Source organism: Calliphora vicina, chromosome 3, assembly GCF_958450345.1.
Source record: "Calliphora vicina chromosome 3, idCalVici1.1, whole genome shotgun sequence".
NCBI lineage: Eukaryota > Metazoa > Arthropoda > Insecta > Diptera > Calliphoridae > Calliphora > Calliphora vicina.
Window position 1 is genome coordinate 125235822 of NC_088782.1, and position 19621 is coordinate 125255442.

General features: G+C 34.6%; 1 protein-coding gene across 1 annotated transcript; it reads left to right on the forward strand.

The window, feature by feature from the left end:
* The first annotated feature begins 4598 nt into the window (after window positions 1-4598).
* Window positions 4599-5748, forward strand: LOC135955746 (uncharacterized). The gene is made up of 2 exons (XM_065506104.1): window positions 4599-5507; window positions 5587-5748. Exons 1-2 carry the CDS (start codon window positions 4599-4601, stop codon window positions 5746-5748), a joined length of 1071 nt encoding a protein of 356 aa, XP_065362176.1.
* Window positions 5749-19621: the final 13873 nt, after the last annotated feature.

Sequence of the window (19621 nt, forward strand, 5' to 3'; positions counted from 1 at the left end):
CCAAAGACACTTTTCTATAGAATAGTGTCTCCCAAAGACACTTTTCTATAGAATAGTGTCTCCCAAAGACACTTTTCTATAGAATAGTGTCTCCCAAAGACACTTTTCTATAGAATAGTGTCTCCCAAAGACACTTTTCTATAGAATAGTGTCTCCCAAAGACACTTTTCTATAGAATAGTGTCTCCCAAAGACACTTTTCTATAGAATAGTGTCTCCCAAAGACACTTTTCTATAGAATAGTGTCTCTCAAAGACACTTTTCTATAGAATATTGTCTCCCAAAGACACTTTTCTATAGAATAGTGTCTCCCAAAGACACTTTTCTATGGACACTTTTCTATAGAATAGAGGCTCCCCAATAAACTTTTCTATAGAATAGTGTCTCTTCAAGACACTTTTCTACAGAAAAGGGTCTCCTCAATTGACAGTTTTAAAACTGTCAATTTCAATTAAAGTTATTCACAAAAATTCCAGCTAAAATGATTTTAAAATTAAAAATAATTAAACAAATATTAAAGCTAATTTATGGTTTTAAAAATTAATTGAATTTTATTCTTTTTTTTTGCATATATTTAAATGCTTTTTATCTATATAAATGTGTAAGCAAATATGTATTGGTTATCACCACAATTTCTTAAGGGGTTTTTTGCACTTTATTTCAGGATGCTTCTTTTGTTTTACTCTCAATCTATCTCTCGCTCTATCTCTTTCCCTCTCTAGTGTTGTATGGGGTTGGGGCTGTATTTGTGTTGTTTTAAGTGCAAATAAATTCATTAAATTAAATGACACTGTAGTGAGTGTTGCAATCAAATTTAATTAATTTTTAATGTCACTTTACTACAATTTCAATTTTCCTACCACGACTTTTCATTATCTTATTCCCAGTGTTTCTTTCATTCCCACTGACGGACGCACTGAATGACTGTTTGTCTATTTGTCTTGTAGTCTTCTTGGTTTTTTTCCCTCTCTTTTGTATTCCTTGTAGTTTTTGTTTTTGTTGCTTTAAGCTCAAGTAGTGATATTTCCTTTTTATTTTCTTACTTTTATTCCTTGTTTTATATTTAATAGTAAAATATATACAATACAAGTACAAGTTGTTGCAACAACAGCAACAACAACTTGCGTATAATAACAACAACAAGAGTAAATGTTGTACAATATTGTAACAACATCGTGTATATGTCTTCGGGTTAAAACACATTAAAATGATTACAAATTGAGAAATACTGCCAATATAATTGCAAGTATGTAGCGTGTGTAGAGTTTGTTTTACTTGTACTTTTTCCATAGCATACATTTTAGCGTTTTTATGTGACTAAAACCCGCTATCACTTTCTGTGATAAAGCCACGCCGTATACCACAGAACAGTGTCTTAAGGACACACTATTCTATAGAAAATTGTCTTGAGGAGACACTTTTCTATAGAAAATTGTCTTGAGGAGACACTTTTCTATAGAAAATTGTCTTGAGGAGACACTTTTCTATAGAAAAATGTCTTGAGGAGACACTTTTCTATAGAAAAATGTCTTGAGGAGACACTTTTCTATAGAAAAATGTCTTGAGGAGACACTTTTCTATAGAAAAATGTCTTGAGGAGACACTTTTCTATAGAAAAATGTCTTGAGGAGACACTTTTCTATAGAAAATTGTCTTGAGGAGACACTTTTCTATAGAAAAATGTCTAGAGGAGACACTGTTCTATAGAAAAATGTCTAGAGGAGACACTGTTCTATAGAAAAGTGTCTTGAGGAGATACTTGTTTTTTAGATCCCAGAACTACAGGATTGCAATTATATTTTTATTAGTGTGCGTGTTTTTATATTAAAAATAATAGCAATTGTGGTTAAAGTCGGGTACATCTATTACAAATTACAATTTTTCAAATTGAATTGTCAGTTTGTGGCATAGAAACAAAAGAGTATTTCTAAAAGTTAATGGATATTTGTTTAGAAAACTAAAAATCAAACACAAAGTTACCTAAATGTAGTAAAAGTGAAGAGAAGATACTCTCTCACACATAAACTTAAATAATCATTATTTAGAAACTGTTTTTCTCTGTTTTTTTCTTTAGACATTTTTCATTTTTGAAACCCTGTTTAATTTTTCTTTTTTAATGTTCATCTTATTGCCTCATTTCTTTTACGAAAACCCCCAAAACATTAATATCATTCATATGCTTGAGTGAATTTTTTGTTTAAATACTACAATTGTTGCATATATTTTATTTTTTCAGTTTTTCTCTTATTTTACCAACCAAACCAACTGTCGTTATATTTATTTTATTTTTTATTTTTTTGCAAAAACAACCTTCTACTTTCAACACTCTATTAAATACAAATAAAAACTTTGCCTCTAAATAATTTTTCAAATTGAACATTTTTACAATTTGTCAATTTATCGATTCCATTCGCTAGCTACACCACAATACATGAACATTACAGAACCAACCACCAACACCACCTACACAGCAAATAGTAAGAAAGCAAAAAAAAATAAGGGACAAATGAAAATAAAACGTCATTGCATAGAAAAAGAAAACTATTTGCCACTGGTGCCAGACACTAAATTAAAGATTGCCATACAATATAAAAAATTGTGGAAAAAAACATATGTATATAGTAGAGAAGAAATAACGAAAATTGTGGCAAAAAAACCCCAACAATTTCTAAAAGGCTGGGATATGTATTTTTTATATGTTTCTTTAGCAAATATACCAACAGTTAGCATGTGCTTATGGAATTCTAAGTAAAAAAACCCCATACAGGCTACAACATTCATATGTTGCCAATAGATGAATGAATGAAATTTAAAAATAAAAAAAAGAAACAATTCACAAGCTGGTTAAAAAAAAACTGAAATATATCTATAAACAGCATATTTTTTGAAAAGGCTGCCAGACTCTTACTCTCTTATTGATAGTTCCTACTGCTGCAAGACATGAGGACAGAGTAAAATAATAATAATAAAGTCTCTAATAATGGGAACTTTTAAAAGCTTTTTTAAAGGCTTTTGAGTGCGAAAGTTTTAATAAAAAGCTTTTTCAAAAACTGTTATTAAGTGAAAGCTTTTTATAAAAAGCTTTCTGTATGAAAAATAGCTTTTTATAAAGAGCTAAGTGCGAAAGTTTTAATAAAAAGCTTTTTCAAAAACTGTTATTAAGTGAAAGCTTTTTATAAAAAGCTTTCTATATGAAAAATAGCTTTTTATAAAAAGCTTTCTGTATGAAAAATAAAATCGAAACTGTGTGCGAAAGTTTTAATAAAAAACTTTTTCAAAAGCTGTTATTAAGTGAAAGCTTTTTATAAAAAGCTTTCTATATGAAAAATAGCTTTTTATAAAAAGCTTTCTATATGAAAAATAAAATCGAAAATTTCCATAATATATTTCTAATGATAAAACATTCATAAAAATAAAAGCTTTTTTCCATAATAGCTGTTGGGGGGAAAATGAAGAATTTTAACAAATTTGAATAAAATAAAACGGGGATTAGTTTTTGCAATGTGCGGGTTTATTATAATGGTTATACCAACCTTTTTGTTTGAGTTGACACTGATAACTAACTTCTAGTTACAAATCTTTTTTTGGGAGAAGTAAACAATTTAAGCAAAATAACTTACGAGTAACTAGAAGTACATGTTCTCTCTCAGCACATACAGTGATATTCAATAATGAGCACTTAAACACTAAATTAATTTGACACTTCAACATCCCGGCCCCCTTGCTACAGTGCAACTGAAGGAAACCTGAGATTATTTACAAAAAGTTGATACCATACATAAAATTCATTTGTTTAATCCAAAGTATGATAAATATTAACAAATTCAATTTCTAATTTTTCCAGTTAAAATATAATTACAAAATTCAGAGATAGCCAAGCTAATTAAATAAATTTAAATTAGTTGAATAACAAATATAATAAAATATAAGATGTTAGATAAATACAGCAGTACAAAAAATCAAACCCCGAATCGGCCAATAATTATCCAGCCTAGTACGGTGTCTTGTGCCATGGGAGTGCCAATAGATTCAGGCTGTAGGCTGGATTTGATAATCCGTGGATATATATCGGCGCCAAGGATGATGTTGATATCTTCGTTTTGCATTGTTTGCCAGGTGTATCGTTTTTATTACCGCTGCTGTCGAAAATTGCGTCATAAACTAGTAACGACCAATGAACTAACTCGCGCTGAACTAGATAATGCCAAAACCCGCCTGGTTATTGCCTGCCAAAAGTTGTACTTTGAAAAAGAATACAATTTATTATCCCAAGGTCTAAACGTGTCCAGAAAAAGTCATATCTTAACACTTAATCCATTTTTAGATTCCACGGGCGTTATGAGGATAAACGGTCGCTTATCTAACTCTCCTTCGCTAAATTATGATGAGAGATTACCAATATTATTGCCCTACCATGGATGTTACACGAGGCTATTTCTAACATATCTGCATAAGTATTCGCTACATGGTCAAAATTCTCTTTTGTATAGATTAATGCGTCTCTATTATTATGTTCCCAAGCTTAAAGTCCTGATCAAAACTATTTTATCCCAATGTCGATCTTGTGTAATTCAAAAACATCAGAAAAGCCAACAAATAATGGCGGCCTTACCCCCTGAGAGGACCACACTTTCCCGTCCGTTTACCAATACTGGTGTTGACTTTGCTGGTCCCTTTGACATCAAAACGTATGCAGGACGCGGCTGCAAAGTTACGAAGGGTTACGTATTAGTCTTTGTATGCTTTGCGACTAAGGCTATACACCTCGAAGGTACGAGTGAAATTTCCACACAGGCCTTTCTAGCTGCGTTTGCACGATTTTTTTCACGTCGAGGTTCTCCAAATGCTATTTACTCGGATAATGGCACTGCCTTTGTCGGCGCCTCCCATATTTTGGACGCTGACAGATCTCAATTCATAACGCTGATACGTCGAAAACTACTCGATCAACAGAGTTTTGCGCTGCTTGAATGGCACTTTATCCCTCCAGGTGCGCCGCATATGGGCGGCCTCTGGGAAGCGGGTGTCAAAAGCTTCAAAATGCATCTTAAACGAATCTCTCACAGTCAGAGCTTTACCTTCGAAGAATTTTCCACTATGCTAACCCGCATTGAAGCTTGCTTAAATTCCAGACCACTCAGCCCACAAAGCGATAATCCTGAAGATTTGGGCGTACTCACCCCTGGTCATTTCCTTATTGGAAACGTACTCCTATCACCCCCAGAACCTGACTTATCTGATCATTCACTGAGTTATGTCAATCGGTGGCAAAAATTGAAAATTTTGCATCACCATTTTGCCCAAAGGTGGAAAGAGGAGTACCTCAAGGAACTCCACAAACGCTTCAAATGGAAGTTTCCCCAGCGTGATTACGCTATCGGCGACCTTGTAATTATAAGGAAAGACAATTTGCCCCCTAACCAATGGCGTCTTGGCCGTATTGAAAATATAATACGCGGTAAAGATCACAGAGTCAGAGTCGCCGACATACGAACTGCCAATGGCATCGTAACTAGGCCAATCGTAAAATTAGTATTACTCCCCAACCTCGAACACTCCTAATAACAATTTCTCTATTTACTTACAGCAACAACCATGCCCCGTCATCATCGTAGAAGTCTATCTCCATTGGAAGAACAGAACCGTAGCCACCACCGACGCAACATTCGCCATAATAGACCGTCTCCTGACTGCCGTTTATGTAACAAGGACCACTCGCTCCGAAAGTGCATCAGATTTAAGAAAATGAATGTTGCAGAGAAAGAAAAGGTTGTCAAACGATATCGATACTGCGAGAACTGTTTAGCGCACTCTCATCTTGTCACTCGGTGCCGCAGCACAGATCGCTGCCGCCAATGTGGTAGCAGGCATCACACTTTATTGCACCGCCATGAACGTTTACGTGAAAACCAGACTGCTATTGTTGGCCAATCATGCTCAAGTCTGAGTACTGTCACTCTGCTGCCTACTATTGTAATAAAACTTGAGCTTGGAGAAGAATGGGGCAACGTAAGAGGTCTTCTTAACCCTTGCACAGAGGTGAGTTCTATTGCAGAGTTTCTCATAGAACGATACAAGATTCCTGTGGAAAAAATTGGTTCTGATTTCTGGGCCAAGGTAAAGATTCGACCACGCTTTGAAGAAACACCTATATGTGCTATTACCGTGAAAGTTGACAAGAATCTCCCACGTAAACAACCAAAAGAGAAAATCGATGAAAGAGTTGCTTCTCTCTACACAAACCTTCGTCTCGCAGATCCCAACTTCTACAAAAACGAAGATATCAACATCATCCTTGGCGCCGATATATATCCACGGATTATCAAATCCAGCCTACAGCCTGAATCCATAGGTCACTGGTTCATATCCGGTTCGAAGGACCAGCGAAACCTATTCGTGTTCATTTGTCTCAAATCACCACTACTGATATTTTGAAGGACTTTTCCGATTTTCCCAAAGCTTTGCGCATTGTTTGCCAGGTGTATCGTTTTTATTACCGCTGCTGTCGAAAATTGCGTCATAAACTAGTAACGACCAATGAACTAACTCGCGCTGAACTAGATAATGCCAAAACCCGCCTGGTTATTGCCTGCCAAAAGTTGTACTTTGAAAAAGAATACAATTTATTATCCCAAGGTCTAAACGTGTCCAGAAAAAGTCATATCTTAACACTTAATCCATTTTTAGATTCCACGGGCGTTATGAGGATAAACGGTCGCTTATCTAACTCTCCTTCGCTAAATTATGATGAGAGATTACCAATAATTATCCAGCCTAGTACGGTGTCTTGTGCCATGGGAGTGCCAATAGATTCAGGCTGTAGGCTGGATTTGATAATCCGTGGATATATATCGGCGCCAAGGATGATGTTGATATCTTCGTTTTTGTAGAAGTTGGGATCTGCGAGACGAAGGTTTGTGTAGAGAGAAGCAACTCTTTCATCGATTTTCTCTTTTGGTTGTTTACGTGGGAGATTCTTGTCAACTTTCACGGTAATAGCACATATAGGTGTTTCTTCAAAGCGTGGTCGAATCTTTACCTTGGCCCAGAAATCAGAACCAATTTTTTCCACAGGAATCTTGTATCGTTCTATGAGAAACTCTGCAATAGAACTCACCTCTGTGCAAGGGTTAAGAAGACCTCTTACGTTGCCCCATTCTTCTCCAAGCTCAAGTTTTATTACAATAGTAGGCAGCAGAGTGACAGTACTCAGACTTGAGCATGATTGGCCAACAATAGCAGTCTGGTTTTCACGTAAACGTTCATGGCGGTGCAATAAAGTGTGATGCCTGCTACCACATTGGCGGCAGCGATCTGTGCTGCGGCACCGAGTGACAAGATGAGAGTGCGCTAAACAGTTCTCGCAGTATCGATATCGTTTGACAACCTTTTCTTTCTCTGCAACATTCATTTTCTTAAATCTGATGCACTTTCGGAGCGAGTGGTCCTTGTTACATAAACGGCAGTCAGGAGACGGTCTATTATGGCGAATGTTGCGTCGGTGGTGGCTACGGTTCTGTTCTTCCAATGGAGATAGACTTCTACGATGATGACGGGGCATGGTTGTTGCTGTAAGTAAATAGAGAAATTGTTATTAGGAGTGTTCGAGGTTGGGGAGTAATACTAATTTTACGATTGGCCTAGTTACGATGCCATTGGCAGTTCGTATGTCGGCGACTCTGACTCTGTGATCTTTACCGCGTATTATATTTTCAATACGGCCAAGACGCCATTGGTTAGGGGGCAAATTGTCTTTCCTTATAATTACAAGGTCGCCGATAGCGTAATCACGCTGGGGAAACTTCCATTTGAAGCGTTTGTGGAGTTCCTTGAGGTACTCCTCTTTCCACCTTTGGGCAAAATGGTGATGCAAAATTTTCAATTTTTGCCACCGATTGACATAACTCAGTGAATGATCAGATAAGTCAGGTTCTGGGGGTGATAGGAGTACGTTTCCAATAAGGAAATGACCAGGGGTGAGTACGCCCAAATCTTCAGGATTATCGCTTTGTGGGCTGAGTGGTCTGGAATTTAAGCAAGCTTCAATGCGGGTTAGCATAGTGGAAAATTCTTCGAAGGTAAAGCTCTGACTGTGAGAGATTCGTTTAAGATGCATTTTGAAGCTTTTGACACCCGCTTCCCAGAGGCCGCCCATATGCGGCGCACCTGGAGGGATAAAGTGCCATTCAAGCAGCGCAAAACTCTGTTGATCGAGTAGTTTTCGACGTATCAGCGTTATGAATTGAGATCTGTCAGCGTCCAAAATATGGGAGGCGCCGACAAAGGCAGTGCCATTATCCGAGTAAATAGCATTTGGAGAACCTCGACGTGAAAAAAATCGTGCAAACGCAGCTAGAAAGGCCTGTGTGGAAATTTCACTCGTACCTTCGAGGTGTATAGCCTTAGTCGCAAAGCATACAAAGACTAATACGTAACCCTTCGTAACTTTGCAGCCGCGTCCTGCATACGTTTTGATGTCAAAGGGACCAGCAAAGTCAACACCAGTATTGGTAAACGGACGGGAAAGTGTGGTCCTCTCAGGGGGTAAGGCCGCCATTATTTGTTGGCTTTTCTGATGTTTTTGAATTACACAAGATCGACATTGGGATAAAATAGTTTTGATCAGGACTTTAAGCTTGGGAACATAATAATAGAGACGCATTAATCTATACAAAAGAGAATTTTGACCATGTAGCGAATACTTATGCAGATATGTTAGAAATAGCCTCGTGTAACATCCATGGTAGGGCAATAATATTGGTAATCTCTCATCATAATTTAGCGAAGGAGAGTTAGATAAGCGACCGTTTATCCTCATAACGCCCGTGGAATCTAAAAATGGATTAAGTGTTAAGATATGACTTTTTCTGGACACGTTTAGACCTTGGGATAATAAATTGTATTCTTTTTCAAAGTACAACTTTTGGCAGGCAATAACCAGGCGGGTTTTGGCATTATCTAGTTCAGCGCGAGTTAGTTCATTGGTCGTTACTAGTTTATGACGCAATTTTCGACAGCAGCGGTAATAAAAACGATACACCTGGCAAACAATGCGCAAAGCTTTGGGAAAATCGGAAAAGTCCTTCAAAATATCAGTAGTGGTGATTTGAGACAAATGAACACGAATAGGTTTCGCCTCCTCTTCTGTTGAGAAACTAGATGAATTTTTAGGCCATTGTTCTGGAGGAAGTCTGAGCCATGAAGGTCCATGCCACCATAAGTCGTTTGATATAAGTTGTGCAACTGTGAGTCCACGAGATGCCAAATCAGCGGGGTTACTTTTGGAGTCAACATGAAACCAAGATTGACTCCCTACTTTTTCGACAATGGAGGAAACCCTATTTTCAACAAAAGTTTTCCATCGATTAGGTGGTTTTTGTAACCATGCCAACACTATAGTTGAATCGGTCCATAGATAGAGTTTACAGTTTCGAAGATTCATTTGGGATTGGACATTATCAATCATGATAGCCATTAGTTCAGCCCCACAAAGCTCTTTACGAGGTAATGAGACAAACTTAACGGGAGCCACTTTCGTTTTAGCTACTAGGAGGTGAGACGAGATACAACCTAAACATTCGGCGCGTATGTACAGTGTGGCGGCATAGGCCTTCTCCGAAGCGTCACAGAAGCCATGTAACTCGATGGAATAAGAGGGATCAAAGTCCACGAATCGGGGAATTTTGATGTGTTCTATATCGATGTAATCATCTAAGAATGCATGCCACTGGCATAGTGTTGATGGCTTAAGATCTTCGTCCCAGTTTGTCTCATCTTTCCAGATTTGTTGCATAATCATTTTGGCTACTATTATTTTAGGGGCAAGCCAACCGGCGGGGTCAAATAGTTTGGCAATTTCAGACAAAACTGATCTTTTCGTAGTTGAATTTCGATCGGGAGAGTTCTTTAGTTGAAAATAAAAATGATCACTTCCGGCGTTCCAACGTAAGCCTAAAGTTTTGGTGGTACAAGAGTCTGATAATTTCAGGAACTCTGCATCTAAGAGATGATCGGGGGAAAGACCTTTAAGCAAGTATTCGTTGTTTGCCGTCCATTTACGAAGAGAGAAACCAGCCGAATGGAGAACTTGGATAAGATCGTCTCTAGCTTTCAAAGCAGCAGACAGTGTGTGGGCGCCGGCTAAAACGTCATCAACGTACATGTAATTCAGCAGAATATCAGAAACGATCGGATTTGACTGTTGATTTATTTTAGCCAACTCAAGTAATGTGCGGATCGCCAGATATGGGGCGCAGTTTACACCAAAAGTTACGGTGTTTAGTTCGAAATCTTGGGGATCTTCATTAGGGGAACTACGGAATATTATACGCTGAAATGAGCTATGAGATGGGTTTACCAGAATCTGGCGATACATTTTTTCGATGTCCGCATTGAATACGTATCTGAAAAGTCTCCATCTCAAAATGAGTATTGTCAAATCCGCCTGTAGTATAGGGCCGGGGTAAAGCAAGTCGTTAAGACTATTCCCATTTGATGACGGACTAGACGCGTTAAAGACTACACGTAACTTCGTGGTAGTGCTGTCGGGTTTAAGAACCGCATGGTGGGGTAAGTAGTACTTGGTATTAGCACTGGATGGGGTGACATGAGTCATGTGTTTGAGAGATGAATATTCAGTGATAACTCTATCATATTCGGATTTCAGTTGAGGGGTTTTCATCAATCTAGTCTCGTTCCTAACGAATTGAGTGAGGGCAATATGACGGGAAGATCCAATGTTTATTTTCTCTGGATACTCGCGCCGGAAGGGTAACGAAACAACAAAACGTCCGTTTTCCGTGCGATATGTCGAGGATTGAAAAAGATTTTCACAGTAAAGGTCTTCATCGGTAAGTCGAGGCCTTTTTGGAACTTCTTCAAGTTCCCAAAACCTTTGGAGTTGTTTGTTTAATACGACCTCGTTATAAAATGATGAGACCGAAGAGACATACGTTTTTGTTGCGATTCGGCCTGTAACAATCCATCCGAAAACGGTTTGTTGTGCCACTAAAGATTTGTTATTGTCCCAACGCAACCCATTTCTTAAAATCTTTGGATACACATCGCCACCAATCAATAAATCAATTTCTGAACTCTTATTAAGATGAGTATCAGCCATTTGTAAATCTGAAAATTCGCTGTTTCTTAAAGTTGATAACGGGTAGTAGGGGAGCTGGTTAGTTAGTTTCTTAACGACAAAGGCATCGGCATAGGTTTCGAACGAGCTGTCAATAGGCGAGCCTATACGAATGTAACATAGCTGGGTTGAGGTAGTAGTCAAGGCATCGTTTAGCCCATGAACCTCAGTTTTAGAAGAGCGAGTCTTTAAAGCTAGTTTACATTGAAGTCTTTTTGATACAAAAGTAGCTTCAGATGCAGAGTCAATTAAGGCTCGAACGGTACACTTAAGGCCGTTTGTGTAAATATCGACAAGGGCCGTACCAAGTAAGACTGTAGAATTTGTAGTGGACTGTATTTGCGTCGAATATGCGTGTCGCATCTGGTTTGCAGCTTCATTCGAAGTAGAGGGATTATTGTTGGTTTGTAAGGGGTTGGTAACACTAGAAGTGTTCGGTTCAGTTTGCGGGGTCGAAGCTACAGTCAGAGGACTCGATTGAGGATTAAATTGTTGGACTACAGTTGATGATTTTTCCGTTCGATGGAGTAGAGAATGGTGCTTTTGTTTGCATAAGTGACAAACATATTGGCTCCTACAATTTCTGAACTCATGGGATGTTCCGAGACAGTTCGTGCAGCGATTCTGCCTTTTGACTATCGAAAAACGTTCTTCTATAGACATTCCCAGAAATGTAGGGCAAAGTCTAAGGGGATGAATATCAGAACAGAACGAGCATTTAGTGGTTTTATCGTTAGAAACACCGGTACGATAGGTATTAAGTTTCTTCTGATCTGATGGATTGTGTCTTTTTGAAAAAGAAGATTTCGCATTATTTGAAATATTAGGATTAGCAAACGTGGTGCGAATATCAGCAACGGACTCTAAAGTCTGAAATCTAGATGTCAAAAATGTATCCATTTGCTTCCATGTTGGCAACTCGGTGCTACTTGGTAAAGATTGTTCCCAGAGGGTAAGGGTTACGTCCGGAAGACACGTCGAACAAATGTATACAAATATTACATCCCAATTACCGGTGTCAATTTGGAGAAGACTTAAATTTGAGACGCAATCATTAATGGTACGTTGAATGGACCTAATATTACTACCGGTTTCTTTAGAAATGGGAGACAGGTTAAAAAGAGTTTTCAATTGAGAGTTTATGAGGATTCTTTTATTTTCATATCGGTTCACTAGATTCTGCCAAGCCATTGCGAAACCGTCATTTGTTATTGGACACATTTTGAGCAATTCACGCGCCTCTCCCTGTGTCTTTTTTATAAGATGACACATTTTCTCAACTGGAGATAACCGCTTGTTGTTGCGGTATAATGCTGTGAACATGTCACGAAAGGTAGGCCAGGACTGATAGTCCCCGTGAAAAACTTCAGTATCGCACGGTGGTAGGGTTATATTTGGTGTAGTGTCCATTTGAGGGATTGTAGAGGGGTTAGAAGCAGGGATCGGTCCGGCTTGCTGGCAAAGAGTATCCAATAGCTCATTGGATTTTGCGAGAACCTTTACGTGAGCTTCGAATGTCGAAAAAAATCGCGATTTCAAAGTTTCAACTTGAATATCTTCTTCTAATTCATTGAATTTATTGAGGATATCATCGTAGCACGATCTAAACACTGACCATAGGCGCACAACCTCGTCCTTGTGCACCTCTAATGTATGAACAGAATGGCTGTCAACAGAAAGTGAATCAAAATACGCTTGGAATTCTACCACCCTATCCGAAGCCCGTATAAATGAGTCTAATACCGACATAATGAAACTCAAATCGAGTATTTATGACCAAGAATGAATATATAACAAATACACAAAGTAAATTTCCACACAAAGGAAAATGTTATTTTAGTCGATTTAAAAATGTTTTGAGAACAACAAAATACACCAGAGGAAAAAAAATAACAACCGACTAGGTGATCAAGATAATAAGCGGGGTTATGATATGTATATTAAATAATAAAAATGTTAAAATAGCGATTTCTTGGCGATTTATAATGGTTCAAAAAAATATATTTATGTGTTTCGATGAAATAATAAAATCAATTATATTGATTAAGAGATCACCATGAGCAAAAACTTGTTTACAGTTATTATATTTCGTTTTTTATTTCATATAATTTATTCGAAATGATTTTGTTTAATGTTTATATTTTATAGTATTTACTTATTATGGGAAAAAAAAAATTCGTTAGGAAACAGTGTAATAACAAACGATAAAAGAAAAAAGAAATGTTTACAGATTAACATGCGTTTGCAGATACATATACATATGTATGTAGTTAATTTATCGGATACAAAATATTCAGTAAACACAATCACACATATGTAAGATAATGAGAGAACTTTTTGTATTTTGTTTTGTTTACATTTGAAAATTCAATTCTTCTTTTATTTATGTTGGAACAAAACGTGATCACTGTTGATATGTTGTATTGTGTTTTATAGTAACAGCAGGTTGTGTGTGGTCCGAACAAAACTTTAGCTTTCTGTTAAATTGTTTGTTGTTCATGTATGACATGTATAATGTTGTGTGTGGTTTGAACTGCCTAGAACGCTGTTAAGTGATTGCATACATGTATAACTTCAGGTTGTGGTTGGTTTGAACAATTTCTTTTTTCTTTTGTTTTTAGAGAGAGTTTTCGGAGATGCTCTCAATTTGTGTATAAAGTAGAACTTTTAAAATTTAAATATGTAATCAAGTTTGAGTTACATTTACACTGTTTACAGACTGGTGTTAACACAATTTTATTTTATTGGTTTCACTAACAGATTATTGATCTGTGTGGAATTTGTTTTAATTTATTGGGGATATTTTACTTCACAAAATATAATAACTGTCCAGCGAAGTTTTGTTTTTGCACTGGTATAATTTGCACTTGTTGTTTTTTCTTAATAATTGTATGTAGGTATGTATATAAAAATATATTTACACTTACTTTATTTGTGAAGTCAAACAATATTTTTTTTTTAAACCTTTATATTATTTAAAACTGCTGCTATTGGCTCAGCTTCTGATTGCATCCACTAATTTGTTGATGTTTTTTTTGCCTTTAAATATTGGGGGTTGATTTTGTGATATTTCACGGGGTTTTTTGCTCTGAAAAGAGATTATTTGTTAAATTTTCTTCGATTCGCCAATCCGGCTCGATTGGACCAAAAATGTTGGGGGGAAAATGAAGAATTTTAACAAATTTGAATAAAATAAAACGGGGATTAGTTTTTGCAATGTGCGGGTTTATTATAATGGTTATACCAACCTTTTTGTTTGAGTTGACACTGATAACTAACTTCTAGTTACAAATCTTTTTTTGGGAGAAGTAAACAATTTAAGCAAAATAACTTACGAGTAACTAGAAGTACATGTTCTCTCTCAGCACATACAGTGATATTCAATAATGAGCACTTAAACACTAAATTAATTTGACACTTCAACAATAGCTTTTTATTTTTTTATGAGAGCTTTTACAATTAAATATATTACTTTAGAAACTGTAATTAATAAGAGCTTTAAATGTACAAGTAAATCAAACTTTTTGTAAAATTTATTAGTCCAAACTTTTTTTTTAGTAAAAAAAATTTTTTGTTGACAAAAAAACTCGGTTTAAAAAATATTTTTCCCGATTTTTACCCATTGTAAGTCAGACATCCTATGACGTTGGATACAACGCTGCATAATTCTTTGAAATATCTATCATTATATATAAAAAAAATTTAAAAATTAAAAAAAAAAGCTTTATCCAAAAATCATTATATTGATAAGAAAAAATCTTTTTATTTATTAGTTAAACAGTCCAATAATGAAAGTTAAGTTCAAGCTTTACAATAATAATCCCTTAATTTAAAGTTTTATTTAAAATTATTATTAATACAAGCGGCTCCATAAAAGCTTTTTACAAACAAATGTAATTCTGAACAAGTAAGAGAGCTATATTCGGCTGTGTTGAATCTTAAATAGCCTTCACCAAATTATACTTCAAAATAAAATTTTTAATTATTTTTAGGTGAAAATTTTTTTTTTATGTTTTTTTAATTTTTTGGAAAAAAAATTTTCGAATTGATTTTTTAAAATTTAAAATTTTTTTTTTTAAATTTTAAAATTTTTTTGTTTTCAAAATTTTTTTTTTTTGGTGAAAAAAAAAATCGTACTAAAAAATATTTTTTCCGATTTTGACAAATTGTAGGTCCAACTTACTATGGCCTTATATACGTCGTTGCAAAAGTCTTTAAAATATCTATCATTATATATCCATATTGTCTATATTAATGACTTAGTAATCCAGATATGATTCAAAAATAGGTAAAAAATCGAGGTTGTCCTGGTTTTTTCCTCATATCTCAGCCATATGTGGACCGATTTAGCTGGTTTTAAATAGCAAACTTCTCGAAAGCATGTCTGACAGAATTATTGAAGATTTGGATCTCGAAGATATCAGGGGTCTTCAAAAAATTGATTTCAACAGACAGACGGAAATGGTTCTAAAAGCTTTTTGATAATAAATCAGTTTATGAAATGTTTTTGTTTATTTTTGTAATTTTCAATAATTTTTTTTATTAATACAAAAGCTTTTCTAAATAGTTTTCTATTAAGTTTAGCATTTAATTACATAATTTTTATAAAAACTTAGTCTAAAAGTTATTGTTACAAACTTTTTATATATGGGACATTTTTTTAAAGCTTTTTTTTATAAAAGCTATCAAACTAGTTTCTATTGATATATATTTATTACAAAACTTATAAACGTAAAAGCCTTTTCGAAAAATGCTCTCAAATTAAAAGCTTTTTATAAGACTTCTTCATAAAATCATTGCAAAAACACTTCCTATTGATATTAGTTTTATTTAAAAGCGTTTATATAAATTAAAAGGAAATATTAAGAAACCCTTTTTCTCATTTTAAAAAGCTTTCTTCACAAGCATATTTAGGATAAAATCAATTTCTGCATACAATTTTCTAAATAAAATGTTTAAATACTTTTATACCCTTCATCTTGGTGAGAATGGTATCAATAAGTTTGTCATTCCGTTTGTAATTTCCACAATATAATTTTCCGTCTGTCTGTTGAAATCAATTTTCTGAAGACCCCAGATATCTGCGGAATCCAAATCTTCAATAATTCTGTCAGACATGCTTTCGAAAAATTTCCTATTTAAAATCAGCAAAATCGGTCCACAAATGGCTGAGCTATAAGGAAAAAACCAGGACAACCTCGATTTTTGAACTATATCGGGATTACTAAGTCATTAATATAGACAATATGGATATCTATGATAGATATTTCAAAGACCTTTGCAACGATGTATATAAGACCATAATAAATTGGACCATAAGATCGGAAAAAATATTTTTTAACCAAAAAAATTATTTTTAAACAAATTTTTTTTTGGTTTTTTTTAACCAAAAAAAAAACTTTTTTTTTTAAATTTCGAAAAAAAAAATTTAAATTTTAAATAAGTCGAAAAAAAATTTTTTCAAAAAAATTTAAAAAAAGGTTCTTTACATAAAAATATTTAAAATTTGTATTTTGAAGTATAATTTGGTAAAGGGTATATAAGAAATTTTTTAAATTTAAAAAAAAAATTAAAATATGTCGAAAAAAATATTTAAAATTTGTATTTTAAAGTATAATTTGGTGAAGGGTATATAAGATTCGGCAGCTCTCTTACTTGTTCTCTTACAAAGAAAGTGTAGCTCAAAACCTAACTCAATATAGAGGTTGCGAGTTCAATTCCCTGCAAAGATTATCGGTGTATATGCAGCTTTTGCAGTATAATTGTATTGAAAGCTTAAAGCATATTTGCTCCGTTTCAGTCCTCTCCTTCGTTCGTATACCCCCCAATACAAAGCAAGACGACACATAAATAATGGTTTCATGATTTATCGATAACAAGCGCAATTCACACATGTAACACAATATGAATGAGCAGCAATAATAACAACAATAACAAAAAATACAAATTGTTGCACACACATCTACAATCAAACCTATTTACTTGTTTAATAATAAAAAAAAAAACAGTCAAACCAACATGCATCATGCATGTTGTCGGTTGTGTTGCTTTTTCGATTATTTGTGCTGCAAAAAAAATCAAACAAAAACAAGACAATACTCGTTGCAAATACATAAAAACGAAATGTATGTATGTGTGTTCACAACATTTCTACTATAAAAATTAACACAAAGAAAGGAAAATTTGAAAGGCAACAAACAGCATTCAAGAAAAAAAAAACACAGCAACCAAATAATAAATAAATTTTCATTTTTTATCATCAATTTTTTTATTTTTTTTTTTGTTTGTCATCTAGCAGAGCATCGACTACAAATTATTCCCAATTTGATGACAATAAAATATCAAACATTTACCATGTGTCAAATACCTCTTTGGTGTTGTTCTATGTAACGAGACAGGGAACCAAATGAAAATTAGAAGGATTTGTACAACCAAAACGAATTGAAAATTATACTAAAATTTAGATATTGAAATAAAAGATTATAAATTATGATAGTAGGGGGAACTTTAGCCAATATTATCAATGGTGCAATAAATTTTGTTAAAAAAAAATTTTGGTGAAAAAAGAACCAATTTTTGATATAAACCAGCAATTTGTGGACCGATTTTCTGGATTTTAAATAGCAAACTAGGTTGGACTTTAACAGATATATTGATGTATGAATCATGTATGAAAATTATTTGGGGGCTTCGGAAAGTTGATTTCAACATACAGGCGGACATGGTTTCGCAAACGACCCAGATTATATATAAAGGAAAGAAGAAATTTCAAACGGAATGACAAGTTTATATTTAACCTTACCACTTTTAGTGAAGGGTATAAAAAGCAAAGGCGAAAGTTCCCCAGTGGCTAATGTACCCCCTTCTTCTCTAAATTAATATTCCTAGTAGATATGCCTGTAAGTTTACTTCAATTTGGTAGCCAAATATCCCTTAAATTGTTACTTATTATACAGATTTCAAATCAATCTTAAACTATCTCTCAAAATGTAGCGCCTTTCTTATCTCGGTATTTTTCTTGATTTTCTCTCCTATTAAAAGCAAACTACATGAAATGTATAAAATAAAAACCCAGCTGAGGTCGTTGTCATCGTTAAAATGTTTAGCTTAAGAAAAAATGCAAGCAATATTAAAGAAAAAGGTTCAAGAAAATCTACAAAATCCACACATATGACAATGTTTTCACTAGTGTTAGTTTTTTTTTTAATATTTCTTTCTTAAAACATTACTTTTCTTTATACATATACAGTTTTATATGCAGCACTTTTATGCAGTTTAGATTTAACGTAGCAGAAAGCCACTACAACTAGTTGCCAGCTAAAGAATATTATAAAAAAAGTACATATCTGTATTGATGTTTTACAAGACATAAATGCTCTTTATCAGCACAATGTCAGTCTGAAGCTCAACAGATAACTTAACAAGAGGGTTTAATGTGACATCACAAATATCATCACATCAAAATGTTTGTTTTTATACCCTTCATCTGGCAAGGATATATAAGTCTGTTATTCCGTTTGTAATTTCCACATTTCTCATTTGCGACCCCTTGAAGGTAGATAGTGGAGTGAAGCTCCCAAATAACTTACATACATGATTGATACATCAATATATCCGCTATAGTCCAACTTAGGCTGCTATTTAAAATCTAGAAAATCGTTCCACAATTGGCTGAGATATAATATAAGAAAAACAGTGACTAATACGATATTTGAATTATTTTTCTCCAACAAAAGTTTTACCCAATTTTTTTCAAGAAAAAAATTATTTATCCAATTTTTTTGTACTTTCTTAAAGGGTATATAACGTTCAGCATAGCCGAATATAGCACTGTTACTTGTTTTTTTTTTTTCATAACATAACTGTTCTTTGTCTGAAGCAGTTCTTATAAAATGAGACATTTAGCTAAGAAAATAAATAAATAAATGAATTGTTTTTTTTTTTGTTTGATTTTAAATGAGCAATAAATTGCTGCATTTAGCGCAAGCAGCTTTAAGATATATTTTCTACCAAATATCACTTTAAGGCTAGCATATCCTGCAAGTACTGGATCTATGAATTCCACCCAAAGGCCAGTCTAGAGACGATGCTAAATATAATTCCCTTTGAAGAGAGTCGGGTGTACTGAAGCATGACTGTATTGATCACTGCACCATCATACAAAAGATAGTCCAAAGAACAGAATTTTGATAGAACATTTAGGATCAGTATACCGACAAGGCATGATTGGGCTACGAATTTTGTCCTAAGGGACGACGTGATCTCAAATCTACACTGACGCTTCAAAGACAGTGTTGTCTCCTTAGACACAGTGTTGTCTCCTCAGATACTGTGGTGTCTTCTCAGACACTGTGGTGTATCCTCAGACACTGTGGTGTATCCTCAGACACTGTGGTATCTCCTCAGATACTGTGGTGTCTCCTCAGATACTGTAGTGTCTCCTCAGACACTGTAGTGTCTCCTCAGACACTGTAGTGTCTCCTCA

What these genes read in the sequence shown, in the direction of transcription:
- LOC135955746 (XM_065506104.1), top strand. Translation starts at nt 4,599, where the DNA reads ATGGCGGCCTTACCCCCTGAGAGGACCACACTTTCCCGTCCGTTTACC. An exon ending in TACGAACTGCCAATGGCATC is followed by an intron (nt 5,508 to 5,586) that starts GTAACTAGGCCA and finishes ATTTACTTACAG; the next exon opens with CAACAACCATGCCCCGTCAT.